At 42.1% G+C, this 19,760-nt stretch overlaps 1 protein-coding gene across 1 annotated transcript in view; it reads right to left on the reverse strand.

The window, feature by feature from the left end:
- HSPA4L (heat shock protein family A (Hsp70) member 4 like) overlaps nt 1-18,900 on the reverse strand; it is a 19,634-nt gene extending 734 nt beyond the window's left edge. The window contains exons 1-18 of the mRNA XM_039708582.1: nt 18,294-18,900; nt 15,020-15,077; nt 14,256-14,396; nt 13,172-13,294; nt 11,737-11,836; nt 10,723-10,856; nt 9,877-10,121; nt 9,715-9,791; nt 8,429-8,580; nt 7,850-7,956; nt 7,363-7,496; nt 5,943-6,145; nt 3,778-3,879; nt 3,149-3,286; nt 2,674-2,799; nt 1,949-2,056; nt 911-1,030; nt 406-567 (exon numbers count right to left, since the gene is read on the reverse strand). Of these exons, the coding sequence (XP_039564516.1) occupies nt 406-567; nt 911-1,030; nt 1,949-2,056; nt 2,674-2,799; nt 3,149-3,286; nt 3,778-3,879; nt 5,943-6,145; nt 7,363-7,496; nt 7,850-7,956; nt 8,429-8,580; nt 9,715-9,791; nt 9,877-10,121; nt 10,723-10,856; nt 11,737-11,836; nt 13,172-13,294; nt 14,256-14,396; nt 15,020-15,077; nt 18,294-18,754 (2,691 nt within the window). The 5' untranslated portion in view covers nt 18,755-18,900. The remainder of the gene's footprint in view (nt 1-405; nt 568-910; nt 1,031-1,948; nt 2,057-2,673; nt 2,800-3,148; nt 3,287-3,777; nt 3,880-5,942; nt 6,146-7,362; nt 7,497-7,849; nt 7,957-8,428; nt 8,581-9,714; nt 9,792-9,876; nt 10,122-10,722; nt 10,857-11,736; nt 11,837-13,171; nt 13,295-14,255; nt 14,397-15,019; nt 15,078-18,293) is intronic.
- Nucleotides 18,901-19,760: the final 860 nt, after the last annotated feature.

A 19,760-nucleotide genomic window follows, 5' to 3' on the forward strand; every position in this document is an offset into this window, starting at 1 on the left:
GCACAGCAGCTGCACGCAACTACAATGCCTCTAATTTGTTTCTGGTCCCTAATGGCCTGGAACGTCATTGTGAAGGACCACATTTCTCTATGCTGCAAAGTCTAGAAGCTTCAAAAAAAGCCTCTCAGGAGGCTGAGGAACTTCTGATTTGCTACAAACCTGTATGTGACAGCCAATTCTCTAGAAACCTGGTGCTGTAACTCAGGGTATTTAAAAAGGCTTGTGCAGAAGTACTACTGTAAATCAGGAGCCAGCACTGAAGAGCGCTGTAACTGCTGCTCCCTGTACAGATCTTTTAATAGCTTTAAAATCTCTGCAGATGTGTAATTCTAGCTCAGATCTAGGCTAAAATCTGGTTCAGGAAAAACTGATTAGAATGCAACAAGTACAATTATTTTTTTTTACCTTAGATTTTGCTAGTATTTCTGCCACTTTGACAACTGGATCCTGAGTTAGACTGAGTTTGTTCTGGGCATTCATTTTGCTGTTCAACCAATTCATAGCCTCATTAATGTATTTTTCAACTTTCTCCATCTCAGCAGGATCTAGGTGGTCGTATTTTTCATCCTAAGGGGGGAGAGAGAGGTATTTGTATCACTAATTAAAATATGCTGCTCACCCAATTAAGTTAATTTTCAGTTACAGAAACACCAGTAACAGCTGTAAGTTCAGAGATCCATCTCAAGTGGTACCAGTATAAAAACACATAAATCTGATTTAAGTTCTCATGAAGCAGCTCCTTCTGCTAGCAATGCTGAACAAGTTTAAAGCTCTCAGGAGCAGAAGTACAACAGCCCTTCTAAAGCAGTGTAAGAGTTAACTTTACAGGATTTGTTTAAACACAAAAGACTCTCTACAGCCAAACTCAAAACACCTGCAATCACTGAACGGCTGAAGCATTTGGCTTTACCTTATTTTTGTATGCTTCTACTGCTTTCATAAGGAGCTGAATCTTCTTCCCCAGTTCATTTAGCACTTTCGGTCTCTCTTCGTGTTCCATGCATCTTTCCTGGATAGGCTGTCCAAATTTCTGGAATAATAAGCACAAAGATGTTTACAAAACACGTATTTCCTTTAGTCTGTTCTAAAAATACAATGCAGCATGGGTAGGAATGCTGCCTTCTCACCCCTTCAAAGAGCCAAGTCTCTGCATATTGCTTTAGGCAACAACAACAAAAAAAAGCAGAAGTTTAAACACAGGAATAGTGACTGTGCTTTCTAGGGTTGGTATTTTTCTGGGTTTTTTTGCAAAAAGAACATTTGGAACAATGCACTTGCAACAGAAACCAGTTAGGCTTTAACAGATGCTTTAATTTTCAAGTAGTTAATCTGAAAACATCTAATTTTATCCACTGTTTGCTTTTTCCTTCTCTTGAATCCTGGTATCCAGGCAGTTGACTGGATCTACACTGCTGTTTCCATTAGTTATTCCTCCCCTTGAGGAAATGTGACTGGAGAGTAAATAGCTGGAACCCAAGGGCTAGACACGTACATCAATTTCCAATAAAGTAGGTAGTTATTCATCAGAATTCGTGTTTTCCCCACCAGATCCTTAAAATCTGAAGCATTTAGGAGGTGTTTGTCATCAATAATCCAAGGATACAATGGAAGCTACTGTTAAAGCACTCCAGAGCCTTTATTGTTGGATATTATACCCCAAAATCAGTCTTACTATAAATCTAAAGAAGATCACTGAGAACAGGAAAAAAAGAATATATATTCTAGACCGTAATTCTCATTACCCAGGAGTGCAATCAAACTACTCAAAACCCTCTTTCAGACTGCAAGAAGTCTGACAGAAAATTCCCAGAGCAATTAGATCTATTGTCATTAGTGACAGTCTGCTTCATTTCAACCATCTTCAAATTAGGAACACAACTCGCATTAAACTGTACTTCTAGTTCTAAATATGAGTGAGTTTTCCAGAAAACAACTTAAAAAACCTTACCTTTAATTCCTGAAGCTTATCCATGTAGACTTGTTTTGGCTGGTCCTCTCCATCCTCATAAAGCCAGTTTTCTGTGTCCTCCAACATCAAGGTCAGCTTGTTGGAGTCCTACAAAGCAAATTATGGACACTCCAAGCCAGAAAGGAACACATCAAATAAGACTTCTCTTCCTGGCACAAACCCACCCTACTCAAAAAAGGACTGCTTCATCAGCTTAAAATATTCCAAGTGAGAGTGAAGGAAAACAGTAATTAACAGACTTCAAAGCCAAGATTTTGCAGAGATGAGAGAGGCAGGACAACCCTACTCATGTGATTTGCAGGTGAAGTTTACCAGAATTATAAAATCAGTCCTGAGGCTATTTAAGGCAGTCCATGCACCTCTGAAGAGTGTTCCATATTATCTGTTCATTTCCTTTTTACTCCTACCCACTCAGCCATTCAGAGGCTCGTGGTGATCTGTCCTACTTTCCTAGGCTGACCACAGGGTTTTCACATTCTGCCTGCATCCCTGACCCTTCCTTGCCACTGAGGAGCTTCTCAGGCAGTAAAGAACTCTGCAAGTCAAATGTCATGTGTAACTTGAGCTTCACTGCTGGGAAGTCAAGCCATCTCCTATTCCAAAAGTAGTCCAAGAGAACCCTGCAGCCTTCACAGAACACACACTCAAAATTATAAACACAAAGGAACTTTTCCCAACAGCTGAAATGTATAAGCAAGTCTTACTTCTTCAGTGATGAATTTCTCAAAGGCTCCACACAGCTTGTCTCTGAATTCATACACATATTCTTCAACAGCATTCTTAGCATCATTTCGTTCCTTTTCAAGCTTGTCTTGCATCATCATCTTCCCCTAGGGTGGAGAAAGGCACACTGAAAACTGAAAGCATTTTTAAGTTTTAAGCTTAGTGACTACTCTTCAAACTGTACCAGAGAAGCTGGCAGAGGCCTGATAATTCACAATTACTGATAAAAATGTTCACTTCTGTGTAAGTCATCACTACAAACACAACCAGAATGAACTAAGTCCACAGAAATTGAGTCATTTCACCAAAAAACCAAACCACAAACAAAACCTGTTACAATTATGGGCAACTTTCTAAAGAATTCTAAATTAGATAAGTCAATAATTTCAAATATTTTTTAGATACTTATTTACACAGTGACATTAATTTGAGTAGTCACCTCTTTATGCTGCTTACCTCATTTTCTATATAGGAATTGATCAGATCTTGTCCCAGCTGCCTACAGAGGCTTGCCTGTATAGGGAGATCAATACTCTTAACTTTTGTTTTAGCCTTTGGCTGGGAGGGATGATCTTGCTTTTCTCCAGAAGTAGCCTATGAAAAGAGAGACACTAGTAAGGAACTTCCAGGAACCAAAATAATACTATATTTATGCTGAAAAAAGAGACAAATGAAACTAGTTAAGATAGCTACAAATTCACCTTATGTAAATGAAGCACCTAATTATTTCTCTGTATTCAAAATCACTATTGCCTTAGTTTGGAACCAAACAGGTGAAATGAATTTCTTTAAAGAACTGCTAAGTAAACTTGTTCAAAAGCTTAAAAGCACTGCATATTATTCTTCACAATGTTTCGTAATCTCCCTAAATTCCATCTTCATTATAAAACCAGGTTAAACAGCAGACACCTACTTGAAAGTCTTTATCATGGTATGTTGAAAATTGAAGTGCTATGGTAGGATTCCTTACTTATCCATGTCAATATAGCTGTCCTCTAAACACAGTCCCATGTTTTCCAACTAGCAAAATCAGTTAAGTGTGAGAATACTAGGCAAAAAATATCCTATCAATACTGAATACAAACCTTTGTTTCAGTTCCAGCATTTTCAGTTTCCTCATCTGCCTGGTTCTGTTGTTCAGCTTGACTTTTCTGTACACCTTCTTCTTGATCAACCTGCATTTTATCCTGCAGAGAGTTACATAACTGAATGTAATGGTTTGCTGGAAGACTGAGGACTAATATCAACAGTAAATCCCAGACAACATATGAACTTCACAATCAATCTTTAAAATTTATCCTTCACTATGTTTAAACAGGCATTTTGATATAGTATTTGTATTTATATCTCTCAAATTAAGTCAAAATTCTACTCTGATGCTTGATGTTGCTGTCTGTCCCCATTACATAATTACACTAAGCCTTGTGAATACTCACTTTGAATTAGAAACAAATACATACAAAATGAAATCAAAGAACATTCTAGCAACACACCACCAACACAGGAAACAACAATGGATTCTCTATGGAACAGTCAGAACTTTCACATCCTACCATTTTCGACGTAAACCTTACAGCCTGCAACCCAAAGCAGAAGTAATTTAATCACTGCAATTATTACCTGCATCTGTCTCACAAGGCAGTGAAATCAATACTTTAGTGGCAGCCTCTTGGGAGTACATGAGCAACTACCTTCCCTCCTTGCCACCCAAAATAAAGAGAGCCTCACTTAAATTTTTCAGTAAGTTTACCACTTATGCCTTATTCTAAATTTAACAATCTGATTGGTAAATTACTAGTGCAGATCACTTGGTTTAAGTAATAAAGCTCCATGTCATCACTGAAGGACACTTTTAATGGCATAGTAATGGGTAAGCCTAGTGTTTTCAGGATGATTCTAATTCTCAAAGATACAGAGTATTAATAACTAACAAGCTTTAGCTGTAGCTAAGGTCTGAAAGGTCCAAGATTGCCTCCATTACAAGGAATTAGTATTTCTGGATTCACAAACTACATATGAATGTAGAATAATTTACTACTAGATCTGCAAAATAATAAAAATAATTGTTTAAGGATTTCAAACTCTAGCACAGGTGCCTAGGTTGCAGTTTAAAGTGGAAAACAAGACTACTTTGACCAAATTTAAAGTTTTGTCACTTGAGAGTAGGAAAATAGTATCTAAATCCTCACTTGCTGTTCTTACTGTTCACACAGAAAAGCCAACAACTGGAAGGAACTGCTTGGCCTACAGGAAATAGCTAGAGAGGGGATAACAGGACACACAGACAAGACAAACCTCCTCCTCAGAGTCGAGGGGATCATCCTCAATACTGAAAGGTAATTGCTGACAAGCACCATTGTAAAACAGAAGATGTGTTAGATGAATGAAGTGCTACAAATGGAAAGCCTGAGCATGGAAGCAGCTACTCTCACACTGAATTCAGCACACTCCCAGTGAGCTCCACATGCCTTTTACACTAAATGCCAGCTCCAGCACTTCCAGCCTTTGCTCACTTGATTACAAACATAATGTATGGAGCACTTGTCCATAAGGATCTGCACCATGCTTAGTTTTTCAAATATGCCCACATTCCTGGAAAGCAGCATAGTGTTTAAGAAGTTGCTTATACCAATTATGTAATGCTAGTTGTGTAACCATTTGCTCTAATTCCTGTACAATATCCAACTAAGGTGGGAGAAGCTAAGGCCAAATCCGAGGAGAAAGGCTGTCAAGGCCAGTGCTGGTGTTGCTGTTTCCAACTCCAAAGTGTTCCCTGGCACCCAGTCCTCAACTCTGCACTGCAAAAGGGCACCTCACTGGGAGCTACTTTCAGGAGGCAGTGCAGTTTTCCACGTATAAAGAAATACCATATATTTTTTACTCATTGAAAACATACTTTGTGAGGAAAAACCTTTAAAATTAATTTGTCAACAGATCTCATTGATTACTCTGCCTTTTGCTAGTGATACTAGATAACACTAAGACTAGTAGAGAGATGATAAAAACAACGAAAAAACTACTTCATTGTTTTTTCACAATCCATTTTTCCATTCTTTGTGCTTAGTGCCACACTTAAGCAATAAACATGAAGAAAGGTGCTACATAACCACAGAAGTAATTTAAGGGTGGAGAAGCAGTAACAGTCAGAAGCCAAACACAGCCATTTACCCTGCAATTATTAGCCATTTACCCTGCAATTATGGGCTCTGTTGCCACAATGACAGTGAAGACATTGACAAGCTTTACATACCAGCTCCTCATCTCTGCCTTGGTTCTTACTTGCTGACTCGGTGTCCATGGGGGTGTCGTTGTGGTCCCCCTCGACGCTCTGCTTCTCGATGATGGACGCGCTGGCCACGCTGAAGAGCCCGTGGATGTTGACGCGCACTTTCACCTTCACCTTGGAGTTGTCGCCGTCGTGCTGGGGACCCACGTTCTGAATAGTGAAACGCCCTTGGAAACAAGAGAGGTGGCTTTAATTGTTGTCCCAAAATGCACAGAAAGAGGGGAGAAAAACCCCAAACACATTCCTTTAAGGGTCTTGATTTACACAGCAACTTCACGTAGCTGAAACTATTTGGAAACTTAATATTCAGCTGACAATCCTACAATGTAAGCTGCAGGTAGATAAACTAAAAGCTGGTTCCCCAATTATTATAGGTTCACTGGTAATTAGTAAGATGGTTTTGCTTTATCTGTATTTCATAAAAAAAAAAGATAGTACTTTACTAGGTGTTCTACTTCTCTGTTGCCTTCTGTAACCACCACACTAGAGAAACTACTCTGATTCATCTCAAATGGTTTCTTTTGTCCACGTAACTCAAACTTCACACTGAAAAATAAAATGTTAACAGAGATAAAATATTCTGCTTAAATTTGATAACATGGCTACACTACACTTTTTGGAAAATGAATAGTTCTTAGCAAGGTTTCTGAAAGCAGTGAGATTGATACTTTATTTTGCAACTTGCTGAAAATTTAAGTGTAGATGATGTGCATATGTAAAGGACAATGTTTCTTCCTCAGGACCACAGACTTCTTGCACAGATAGCCAAACAGATAGCAGCAAATTTGTATCCGATTCATGAACCAGTGAATACAAATTAAAGACCTTGAGGAGTGTACTAATAACTGCAAAAAAGTAGCATTAGCTAACAAGAAACTTATTTATGCCATCCAATTTTTTAGACTCTACCACAGATGCTTAAACGGAGGAAACACCTATATTTTATATTCTCAGATTAACAGAAAGAGACATGACAGATAATTTGTCTCATGCTATCTGTCCAGACAGGCAACAGCTCCTTTGATCCAATTTCTTTGAAAAACACAGGTTGGCAGGCACATAAGATCCTAATCAATTTTATAGAGACTAAAAGAACCAGACAATAGAGCAGTGAACTCTCTGTGCCTACTTCTTTTGAAGCCTTCAGTTACTGTGAAGATAGACAGAAGGAAGAATGCAGAGGTTTTTTTAGGCATGTCAAACAGATGTCAATATGGTTTGCTCACTACGCTTAAATCATGAAGCCTGTGCTGAGCCTTTCTAAAGAACCTAAGCTCTTCTGTAAGCTAGAAAGTATGGAAGTAACATATCTTACAAGAAAGGAGAACCACATTTCCCATATCAACAGGAGTTAGGGATGGGTGTTTCATTCCCATGTCCTTACCTATTCTGGAATCAGGATAAGGCACTTCATGTGGATGGGTATAATAAGCTTCCAAGTCAAAAGGCTCTTTCTTGTGGAAGGTAATTACTTTTGAGAATGGAGCAGCGTGGTTCTTACTGAAGACTTCACACTCCCTAAAGCAATAAACATCAGGTAACATCAAACCTCTGAGCACAACTCAATGGAAAATCAAAGTCAAGGTATGTTAACAATCAGCAGCCCTGCTGACCAAGCAACTGAGTGATTTAGTTTAAGTCAGTTTTTCACAAGAGCTGGAGATTGAAGGCCTCTATGTCTCAAAGCTGCATTTTATGTCACACTTATCACAGATTAGGCAACTTCACCCCAACATTTTAATTAATTGTCTTTCCAATTCTTAAGCAGTAACTGGAACCCCAAAGGTAAAATACTAAGAAAGAAAATTGGAATTTCAACATTTTTCTTTATATCCAAACACACACTGTTTTGTAGGCACTGTACAACTTACCCTGTTCCTTCTTCGTAAGATGATTTCCATCTCAGTGTTATGGAGTAAGGAACAACATCTGTGATGGAAAACTCACGCACTTTAAAAGCTGGAGAAAGAATTGCACACTAGGGAAAAAAAGAGACCAAAATTTATTATATTATCCATGTAGTCAAATAAATAGCAAGTACAATAATTAATACTTATCATATAGGTCATATGGAGGTCCTGCTTATCACACTTTTTTTTTAAACAGAAACTTCCTAGAGTTAATTGAACTCAAAGACTTAACTAAAGTAACAGATGTTATTTCCCCAGTGATTTTCAGTAAAGATACCCAGCAAAGGCTCCAAGTGACAACACAGAAGTGGAACAGCAGAATTTAGGTTCTTAAATTTAACAGGTCTTTTTAACAAGCCCATCCTTCTAACATGACACAGCAAATTAATGAATGTAAGAGAACAATTTCCAATTAGTGCAGTAACAAGTAAGACTCTGCATCTTGCCTCAGCTGCACTACCTTTTGCTTGTGGTTAGCTGTATTTCATTAGTACATTATGTTAAAGAAGCAATACTAAAGCTTTATTTCAGGAACTATACCTGCAAGGCACAGCCTCTTGCAACAGCTTCATCAGCATTTAGCGTGGTGCTTATCTCTTTACAGAAAAAGTTAGAGATCTGTTCCTTCACTGCTGGAATTCTAGTAGCCCCACCTACTATTTCTATACTGTAGATATCTTCACGCTGAAGTTCTAGAAAAGAGAGTGCATGCCCTTAAGTTATCATCAAGGTATCAGAAAGCTATCTTTGGACAAAAAAAGAAGAGAAAAAAATAAAAGTTCTCTTATTATCTAGACATTGTGACAAGCACAGAATGTATTTCATGGCTGAAAAGATCTTTAAAACTCTTTGTCCCTCCCGTAGGCTACGAAGTTTTCTAGTTGCACAAACCTGGGAAATGCAGAAGCCAAGCATCAATGAGAACAGCTGTTCTATAAAGTGTGTTGTCCATGTGCATTCCCTTTCTGCTCTGCATGAACTCAAAGGTGAAACTGGGTCTTCTGCACTACTGGACAGTATCTCACTCTCCCAAAAAACCCCCAAAAAATGAAACCCAAATAGATGTCATTTTATGTTTGGCAGAATTTTGCTTGCCAAAAGAGAAAAGAAAACCTTTTAAGCCAATGTATCTAAAAACCAGCACGTTGTGCTTGAATGTTAACTTGTTAATTCTGGAACCAGGATATATGTATGAAGTCATCTCAAACAATAGCCAGTCCTTGAACAGCTCTGCTCAGCAGTTACTCAGGTTTTTAATTCCTGTATTTGCTATCGAGCCAAGTCACAAGATCAGCAGAATTCTTCCCTTTTAGTTGAAGGTGCTGGAATTGGGAGTAAAAGCTTTCCTGTTAAAAGTCTACTTCTCTCCTTTACACTACATTAGGCAAAAAAAAAAAAAATATTGGCACATGCTTTAGGTAATTCAATTTAAGAATATACTGCCAAACTATCAGGTCAGTGAGGACATGTAAGTACCACATGGAACAGGCTGGCCAGAAGGTTGCAGTTAAGAATACTATCTTTTACCATCGTCATTTTGGATTGGTTGTTTGGTGGTTTTTTCTTCATAAATTGAGAGTGCCAACCTTTTCCATGACACAGGGTGAATGAGGGTCAATAACCAAGGTTGCAGAGTAGCATGTGCACTATATGAGGCGGGAATGGGATCATGCATTCATGGCAAGCATATGAATGGAACTTACATTTAACTTTTCAGTATTTAGCTTTGCAATTCTAATAAATACAAAAATACATTGAAAAGATAATCATTAAAGAGATCAGGAATGACTGGATTACTATCAGCACCTCAAGTAACTTCTACTCACTGGCTTGATCCATGGCTGCTCTTAGAGGAGGCTCCACTCTGGCCAGAAGGGCAGCACACAGCTGCTCGAACTGAGCTCTGCAGGGCAGGGAGAGTGCTTGGTGTTAGCAGGCTGCTCAGAAACCACAAGGCCCTGCCCCAGAGTGGGAACACCACCCAGTACCTGTTCATCTTACTGGAGACATCCAGGTCGTTCATGAAGCACTCGATGTTGAGGGGAAGGTCAGACGCATTCGCACTCATCAGCTTCTTGAGCTTTTCACATTCCTGATACAATCGCAGCAGAGCTCGGGGATTCTCTTTTACATTCAGCTTGTATTTCGTCCTAAATTCTTCAGAGAAGTAATCTACCAAAGCCTCATCAAAATTCCTGCCACCTACAAAAGGGTCAAAGGTAGTGGCCAAGACCTGGTAGAAGTCAAAGAACAAGATCAGAAGTTATTCGACAAGGTTTGTGCTGCACCATTTACTCAGCACAGTGGGAATGCCATCATCACCTTCCACATGGCTTCAGATGGCATTTGGCTACCAGAGACAGGCCCACAAAAGCATTCAGCCTTTACTAGGTCACAGACAAAGTCTCCAAACCAGGAGGCAAAGACTGTTCAGCTTTGCCTCACATCCCACTGGATTTAGACTTTGAATTGTCTGGGACGGCACCAAAAAAAACCCCAACACCTCAGAGCAACTCAAGACAGTTCAACAGCCTCCCGTAAGTGAATCAGTTGCACTTAAGAGGCTCTCTGAATATGCAAATATTTCAGGGATGTGACACAAAAACTGCAGTGTCCTAATTATCAAGCACTTTCCAAAACACACTTTAGGATGCTGCACTTCTGCATTGTAACTAACTTGATAAAACAGTCAAAATCTAACAGAAATATTTTTTAAATGTGGACTACAAAACCTTTTCTACAGACATTTATTTTTTTAAAAAATAATCTTTCCACGGAGCACTATTTTGAGTTTTAAATACCTCAGGCTTTTAATGTATGACTTAAAAGATTACCTTCAGTTTTCCCTTGTTAAAAGCACAGATGGAAACCTGATATGCAGAATGCCCCATATCTACAAAGACCACATTTCTTGGCTTCTCTTCCAAGGCTGGCAGATCTTGCTTGTATATTCCATAGGCTAATGCAACTGGAAAACACCAAACCATGGAAGGTAAGGGAAAGGCACACACAGCTGCAGACCATGCATTAAAAGCACCACCAAGAGACAGATACTGCCCATGTTCATCCTCTCTAAAGGCCTTCATAACTCTTATTAAAAAGTCAAAATCATGTTGAAAACACATTTTTTATTGACAAGAGAGAAAGAAGTGTCAAGTGAAGGTTTAGCACCAATAAAGTCTCACCCTGCTTGTAGCCAAATTAACACTGCAATTTGTGAAAGTACACAGATTAAGACTCATGCCTACACCTCTCTCCTTTGAAATGCCTTCCTTACAGAAGTTTTTACCTTAGCTTTGAAAAATTCAAGCATGCCCAAGAGATAAAGGAAATGTTTTGGAAGACTCATTTACACAAATCTATGCTTTCACAACCAGCACTCATTTGGAAAGCTTTTTCAGACTTTTTAAAAGCAAAGAGAATCAATCAAGAAAAATAAAGATTACTGATTCAAGCAGCTTCAACTTTAGTACCCACGAAGTGTTATGTATTTCTAGGCCCTACCTTAGAATTCACAAAACAAGAAGAAGGGAGTAAATTACTTGATAGAAACACTTGTGCTACTGCTACAGCAGACAGGACTGGCACAGCTTTAAGCACAGATCCCAGGTTTATTTCCAAAGCCATTCCCAAGTGTGACAGTGCTCAGGTTAGCTAAGCCCAGCTCTCATGGTCCTTCCCAAGTACTGCACACCATCCCACTGCTGTGTTTCCAGTTCCCAAACTGGAACGGGCAGTACTAGCCTGGACAGCTCTCTCCCAAGCTCCCACTTGTGTAAGAGCAGGGTGTCATCACCCTCATGCTCAACAGCCTGGACAGCCTCAAAGGACAAAAAAAGGTCCTTTACCTGCTGTAGTTTCATTCATCAGCTTCAGACAATTTAATCCTGCAATCTGTGCAGCTGCCATTACAGACCTTCTTTCAGCATCAGTGAAGAAACTGGGGACCTGTTTCCAAAAATAATGACATTGGATATTAGAGGATATGGATTTTTTCATTTAGAGTAGTCAGACTTGCCCATCAAGCTATGCTATAAATGTCAGTACCACAAGAAACTGTTATAAACTAACCTCAAATTAATAAGGCTGTCTGAATGAAACAACTACCTAATTCATTTTAGTGCATATTTTAATGAAAAATTCAAAATATGACAAAAATGAAGTTGCATCCAGGATGGTTTTAAATAAAGCAGATTTCAACATGCAAAAAAAATTTCCTGAAAATGTTTTCTTAGATTATGTTAATGAGTCTTTCATCTTAAAATCATCACTAGTTTCTGGAAACACTTGTGCAGGACAAAGCCAACCCAACAAACATTCACACACAGCCCCACAGTAAGCCAGTGGCAGAAGCTCTGCAGTGATGCTGAAATCCAGCTTGAATCTGTATCCCTTTTTCAGCTACCACTGCCACCACAGTGCCAGCTTACAGTGTGCTACAAGGTTCAGTGCCACCAAAAATAGCCACAGCACCATCAGAGCCCATTTAGGATCTGGCTGCAATCAGCTGGCACCTCTTCAGCAGACTAGAGCTCCATTTCATTGTGTGTTTTGTTGGCTACCACTGTGGGGCATTGCCAAGGATGCCTGGGTGTGTGGGAGGTATTCTCCCAGCTTAAGGAAGCAAGGAAAAAGATCAAAGCAGATTTCTAACAGCTCAAGTACACAGCTTTCCAGTTCCCATGGCTCTGCCTGACAGAGAAGGGATAACTGCAATCCTTCATGCCCAAACTTCCCACCAGGGCCAGTAAACAAAGACCATGTGAAAAGCAGACACAGGACTTCATATCCAATAAAGTAAAATGACTTTTTCAAACAAAGCCAAGTGGTTTGGGTGTGTCACATTAATGAGCATGATGCTCAGAGCCCTAAGTTCAGGTGACTCTCAACTGCACTACAACAGTGTTCACCCATGCAACAAGACAGAAATTTAACAAGAATTTAGGAAGGTTCTTTGGAAGCAAGGAGGATATGCTTACACCTAGGATAGCTCCCATTTGGAACAAGAACTACAGTAATCAGAAATACTGTCTGTAGCCCTTGGAGACAGACAGACTGCATCAGCTTAAGCACTGTGTCCTTTCTGAAAATACACTCTTGATTTAACAACCTTTCCATCTCCTCACACATGCTTCAAGAAGGATTCTCATTTGGAATATCTGCAACAAAGGCCCATTTCTGAGGATATGATTTCTACCTGCTACTTGAACCTCTTAGGATGGTATAAATGGTCCTAGCTTGCATAAAGCTGCCTATGGATTGCAATAAATATACACAACTTACTGAAATCACACAGTCGGCCACTGGTTTCTTCAAAGCACTTTCTGATGTCTCCTTCAGCTTGGCCAGCAGCATTCCTGTGATCTGTTCCACTGCAAACAGTCTCTCTTCATCCAGGTACCTCACCTGGAACAGAGAATTGGGATTCTGTGATCAATCATCTCAACCTTCCTCTCATGAGGTGCAAATTCATCATAATTATTATGAATTATTAATTCATAATAATGAATTATTATTCGTAATGTTGAGCACTGAAACCCACTGAACACCAGCTGTAGACACAAGTAACTCCCTGGCTATTGATCTGTGCTCCCTACAACAAATCTTCAGCAGCTCAATTTGTTGGTTTTTTTGGGCTTTTTTTTTTGTGGGAAGCTTAACACCTCAGTTACCTCAAGGGACTATTCACAACGATACAGTATTTCTGCTGCTTGTGTATTTTGAATTTAAAAAAAAAGCAGCAAAAAAGGAGCATAATATACGTAGGATCACATTGTGCTATAACACAGGCTAAAAATAAAAAGTTTTGGAGCAAGCCCAAGGAACATTTGCTTCCTGCAACAGTCACTCAAGCACAGGAGGCAGGGAAGGTGTAAACCAGGCAATTCCAACAGTCCTGCCCTGCTTAGGAAATGTGCTTGAATCCTCAGCCTCCATGGGAGGTTCTGTGTCCTGAATTCCTAACAAGCAATCATCTCTCCAGCAATCCCAAGCACCCCTGCCATTTAGTTTGGAAGCAAATTAAAGATAACGTGTTCAAATTTCATACTCAGACCATTATGTTATTTTCCTGACACTTGGCCTCTGCATGTCTGATGGGAACTAATAATCTCACACTGTTATTACACAGATTTGAAGATAAATCTAGTAAGGCCAAGTGAAAAGCTAATGTGACTAAGGAACACTAACATGATTGATGAGAAGCCTCAATGGACATCTTGGAGAAAGTACAGACTTATTCAGAGACACAGGAATGTATTTAGTTTTCTAAAGGAAAATGTAAGTGACCACAGAGGAAGTTAAGTGACAAGGGCCCAAAGTGCTCATCCCTACCACCAGAGAGATCCCACCCAAAGCTCTCACTCACCTTTACTCCTACAGAGCCATTTGGCATCTTCTGAAGTTCATAGGGAAGTTTGGCCCTCTCAGCTTGGATGTAAGGATCTTCAAATGCTCTTCCATGCAGCTTTTTGAAGCCATGGACTGCATTTTTTACATTTGTGACGATCTGTGGCAAAGAGATTTTCATTACCCACGACATCCCGATAAACAGGACTGTGCAGAAAGGAATTTTTCATGTTGGGCTTAATGCACACACTGACCTGTGTGAAGCCCCACACACTCACTGAAAAGCAAAGTGTGAGGAGAGTGAAAGAATCACCTACTTTTTAATCTATGGCCCCTATCAGAAAAATTGATATGTACTTCTCTCTGTAACATCCATTTAACTTGCTGCCATCAATTCTCACTGTATCCTTTTATTTCAGAGGTGCTTTCTGATACAGCACGAGTTATTTAAGATCCTATATTGTTGCAGTGGCTGCCTGCAGGAACTAATGAAGTTATTACCTACATTAACCTTAAATGAACCTTCAACAAATTAACACATTTCCCTTCCTTTAAAGTCCTCCTCTAATTCAGATCCCATCTGGACGTAAAGCCTCCCCACACCTATTCTCCCATCAGTGTTTTAACCTAGTCATTTTCAGGACAGGCTTTTAACCAAAGAAAGAACCAAAACAAACAAATCCCAGTGAACACAATACTTAAAGCTATCAAAAGAAACTGCTACAGAAGCATCTTCTCCAAGATGAACTTGTTTACCAGTCAAAAAGTTTTTGATCCATTTACCTGGCTCTTTGCTGCATTCCCGATGGCTCGGGTCTTGGATCCTAAAGATATACATGCTCTAAGTAAAAAAAAAAAAAAAAAAAAAAAAAAATTCAGATTTAAAAGAAATCATCACAAAATATTTCTATGGTACTTTAGAACACCCACAAAAATTCAAACATCAGGACATGGATGTGTTAAATAACAGCATTACTATACGAAGCACCAGAACCTGAAGTGGAATTCTAGTTATTTTGTTCTTTGCAAATTATTTAGAAACTCCAAGCAACAGCAACGGTTGCATTAAATACAATTTTAATTGCATTTAAGGAATTCTGTGAAAGCTGAAATGTTCCACAGATCTTACCACAAAGGAAAGGCACTGATAGTTATTTCTGGGTCACGGGTAAAACCTAAGAAGCCTGTGAGATTTCATTCAAACCCCTGAAATTTACCGGCCAGGTTCTCTTGACTCAACAACCCCCGAGTCTCACGGGGCCATATTCACACTCAAGAGCCCTTAGCAACAATCCTAAGACAACAATCAAAAATTGTTGTCTCTCCCACAAATCAAGGGAGCTGAAGAAGTGAGAGAAGTGCTTCACAGCTGAGCGCTACCAGGTCCCTGCTGCGAACTGCACAAAGGGAGGGACCTGGGGACAGCTCCCAGGCACGCAGGGCTCGGGAAGCTCTGCTGTAATCCACAGCTCCCTGCAGCTTCTTGGCCACCAAGAACAGCCCCCTGCATCAGCAAAGGCTGCCTCAGGCCCCAGCCTCCATCTGGCCTCTCAGCACTGCCTTTGGAAATGCTCTTTTCTATTCTGGAAGTTACCAACACCGCATCTTCACATCACAGACCTGAAACACAACTCTGCCCCAAAAGGCAACTGATCTGGCCACGACCACTCAGGAGTAACAGAGAAGCCCAGGTCTCACACAGCTCCAGTGCAATTGTTTAATGCATGCATAAAGGTCACTCCAGCACACTGCGTCCTGCCTCCCCTCCATCACTGAGGGCACTCCAATCTGGCAGTATTTTCTAGCAATCTTCTCTGTGACATCCAAAACCTTCTCCAGATTTAACTGGAGACTGCAAACACACGAGGCATTTCCCTACATTTTCAAATAGGCAGTTCAGCTTGCACAAACAACTTTTACAATTTTTGTCGTCACAAAGCTACAGTTCCCCAGTTATGCCTTGTGACAATTAGGGGAAATCAGATAAACGAGCAATTTCCATGGCAAGAAAATGATTTACAAACGAATGCTATTGCACCACACCTTTTCAGTGCAGCAATCTGCTCACAGCCAGCACAACCTGCACATTATCCCATGCAGAAGCAGCTCAGAGCCAGCACAGCTCCTGCCATGGGTTATTTCAATTACTTCCAGCACAGGGGGACGGATGGTTTTTCCCTCCTGCAGCTGGGAAGCAGAGACGCCAAAAAAATAAATGTGCCCTCCTTGGCTTCCAAAAATTCAGTCGTTTCCAAGATTCCTTATTACATCATCTTAATTGCAGCATGTGATCACATTAATCACACCTGGTGTGAAGTAAGTTATGAGCTATCAGCAACGGTCTTGTTTTCCCACAAAACCACAGTGGTGAGGCAGAGCACCTGAAAGGACCACTTGCCATGAGTTTAACGTGCCAGAAGCACTGGAAATGTGTTCAACAGCCCTGCTGGAGTTCCCAGCTCAGGAGAAGTCAAGTGTCAGTCTTCAAAGAGATAGAGGGCCAAAAGCCAGGAAATACCCAAGTTCTACTGAAATGCACGGCTTATTGGCAGGATCTTTTCCCCTTCTTTGTAAAATGCTTGTGCTAAAGCTTCGAGGATGATACATGGTTGTACTGACACTGGATTACAGAATGTAATTAACTAACAGCTAACTCAATTACCTGAGTGATGCGAGCACCTCCATAGGAATAAGTTCATTTAAATAAGTCCACATTCAAGTGAGCTCATTTACTGTGTTGCTATGTGCAATAAGGAAAGTTCTGACGATTGAAGAATTCGATCTGTCTGTATCAAATCCCACTTGAAGTAAAGATTTAGCTACTATGAGAAACTTACATAACAGTAATAACCTGTTACATTTCTATTTACCTTTGGTAGATTTCTCTCAAGACAACAACACTAGAAAAGATGTTTCTCAAGGTCTCCTGTATTACTACATTTTGAGACAGAAAAGGTCAATGAAAATGTCACTTCAAGTGTGATAGGTACTGTCTCTAAGTGCATGTGCACTCCAGATGCTGCAATTGGTAACTTGAACCTCTTTCATAATCACTTCGCAAGTATTTTGAAAGTACAGTTAGTCAGACATTAGTGTGAAAAATATCATATGCAGGTAAGCCTACCTACAAAGAACACACTCCAAAACCAGCTGAAAATTGGAAGTGTTCTTCATCACAAAGAAGGGAACTGCAGCTGCCCGAGGATTCGCGGGGCAACAATTTCATCGGATACTTTGCATTTGAAAGGCCAGAGAATTTCAGTTCTCACAAGGATAATTATTTCCTGAGAGTTAATACGAGAAGAGTATTTTTCTAAATAGTAAAAAGAATTTTCAAGAGTATGCCCACTAAAACAGACGGCAAGCTCTTCGGCCATCAACTTCTTTGTACTTTTAAAAGTCAACATTTTAGAAAGCAAACCTACATTTCTCCGAGACCAAGGCAGCAGTGCTGAAGTTACTACAGTCTCGCACAGCAGAAACAGCTTTTTCTGCTGGCTACGAGTCCCTTTGTAAAAAGAGAAGCACCATCCAACCCCCGATTTTTACGAGTATTACACGAATTCCTGAATCCTCCTTCCAAATTATGCACAGATGGAGCTCTAAAAATCCCAGACGTATCCCATAGAAACAGAGGAGCAATATCTCCACCTACTCTTGCGTCTCCCATCATCACGGACGTTGCCCAGTGCCCCCCCTTCCCCGCCAGACCTCGGTATTCCAGGGCCAGCAGACGCGGTGCGAGCAGGAACAGCTTTAAAGGAAGGCAGCTCATCGCGCCGCTTCCCTGCTCCATCAGCCTCCTCCTCGCCAGTCTCGCGGCTGTTATTGGGAGCGCTCCCAGCCCCGGCAGCCGCTCCGGACCGGGCAAACGCAGCGCTCCAGGGGGGACCTCCGGCTGCCCGGCAGCGGAGCGCCGAGCCCCGGAGCGCCGCGGCACTCCAAGGGCACGCCGGCACGCTCACCGCACACACCCCGGCGCTTCCCGGCACACGCGTTCCCGGCAAGGCGCTCCCCGCCGCCCCCGGCAGCCCGCGGCGGGCGCGCCGGTACTCACGGCGTGCAGCGGTCGCTGTACTCGTTGGCGATGGTCTCGATGCCGCCGCTCCGCGCCACGCCGATGTAGCAGTTGAGGAAGCCGAGGTCGATGCCCACCACAGACATGGCTGCGCCCGGGGCTGGCTCTGGCGCTGGCACCGGCTCTGGGGCTCCGCGCCCGCCGCTCCCCCACTGCGGAGCGCCGGCACCAACCGGCAGCGGGCCCGCCGTGCGCAGGCGCCACCGGCGGGGAGCCCGCCCGGCCCCGGCGCCGCCTCGGCTCTTTCCGGCAGGGCTCGGGCGGCGCTGCCCTTCCAGAAGGATCTGGAACGGGAGGGATGCGGGCGAGCGGGGCGGGAGCGGCGCCGCCCAGAGCGGCAGCGCGTCAGCGCTGGGCAGGGACCGCCCCGCCGCCGTCTGGGGCCCGGGCTGCCCGTGCCTCACGGGCGGGTTAATGCCATTAAAACAATCCGCGGCCATTAGTGCAGCGCGGCCGCACTCGCCGTGAGGGGCGGCTCCGGGGGAGCCCCGGAGGGCCCGGGGTGTGAGCCCTGCCCCGGGAAAGCCCGGCCCGGCCCGGCCCGGCCCGGCAGCGGTGCCCGCCGCTGAGGGGACACGGCTCGTCCTGCCCCGGGCCGGGCGCGGGCAGAGCTGGGGCACTCTGGGCCTCCATTCCGCCCGCTGCCAGCACCCCGGCTGGTGTGTTTCCACCTCTGGCTGTTCCCAGAAACACCTGTGTCTGTTTTCTTTCCCTGGAGAAAAAAAAAGTCAGCGCGAGCCCCGAGTTATCCCTGCTTAACCCGCGTGTTGTGGGTATCCGACATTTATGTTGTGGAACTCCACAAGATAAATCTACGTGCTGGAAAAGTTCCCCGAGTGTTTGTTCGCTTCTAAAAATGACACTGTTTCACACAGCAGTGTGACGTCTTTGTGACACAGCATGTGACACTGCACTGCACGGTTCTGTTCCACTGGAGAGATTAAAAATAAGCACAAAAGACTAAACTAGTTTAGCATCGCTGTCAAGAGGCTTGGTTATCTCTCCCATTTGTCACGGTCTCAATGGTCTAGTAAACAACCAGAATTTTCCTAATGAAAACATGTTCTTTTCCTCTAAAACCTCCAGAGGCAAGAGAAACCACTGGTACGCAGAATTATTTGTAACACATGACTCCACCTGCCTTAATTATCTCATTTTTATTTGCTAGGATGAGGATCAGAAAGGCAGACAGGTCCAGTTCCATCTACAGCAGCTGGGGAGGCAGATCCCCAATTCCAATTCCTGCTCTGCTCTTTCCATCCCTGTTAGAAAAAAGATGGTTTAAGGTATGGCAGTGCCACTTGAGGCTGACTCCCACTGAATAGAAACCTCAGGGGCAAAGAGATTAAATGCAAATGCTCCTGTGTGGTTGTGCAACCCAAGCCAGCTGGTTTGAAGCTGCTCTGGGGATCAGACTTGTGCAAACATTCCTGACAGCCACCAAAA

Source organism: Passer montanus, unplaced genomic scaffold (genome assembly GCF_014805655.1).
Source record: "Passer montanus isolate IOZ18808 unplaced genomic scaffold, ASM1480565v1 scaffold206, whole genome shotgun sequence".
Classification (NCBI taxonomy): Eukaryota; Metazoa; Chordata; class Aves; order Passeriformes; family Passeridae; genus Passer; species Passer montanus.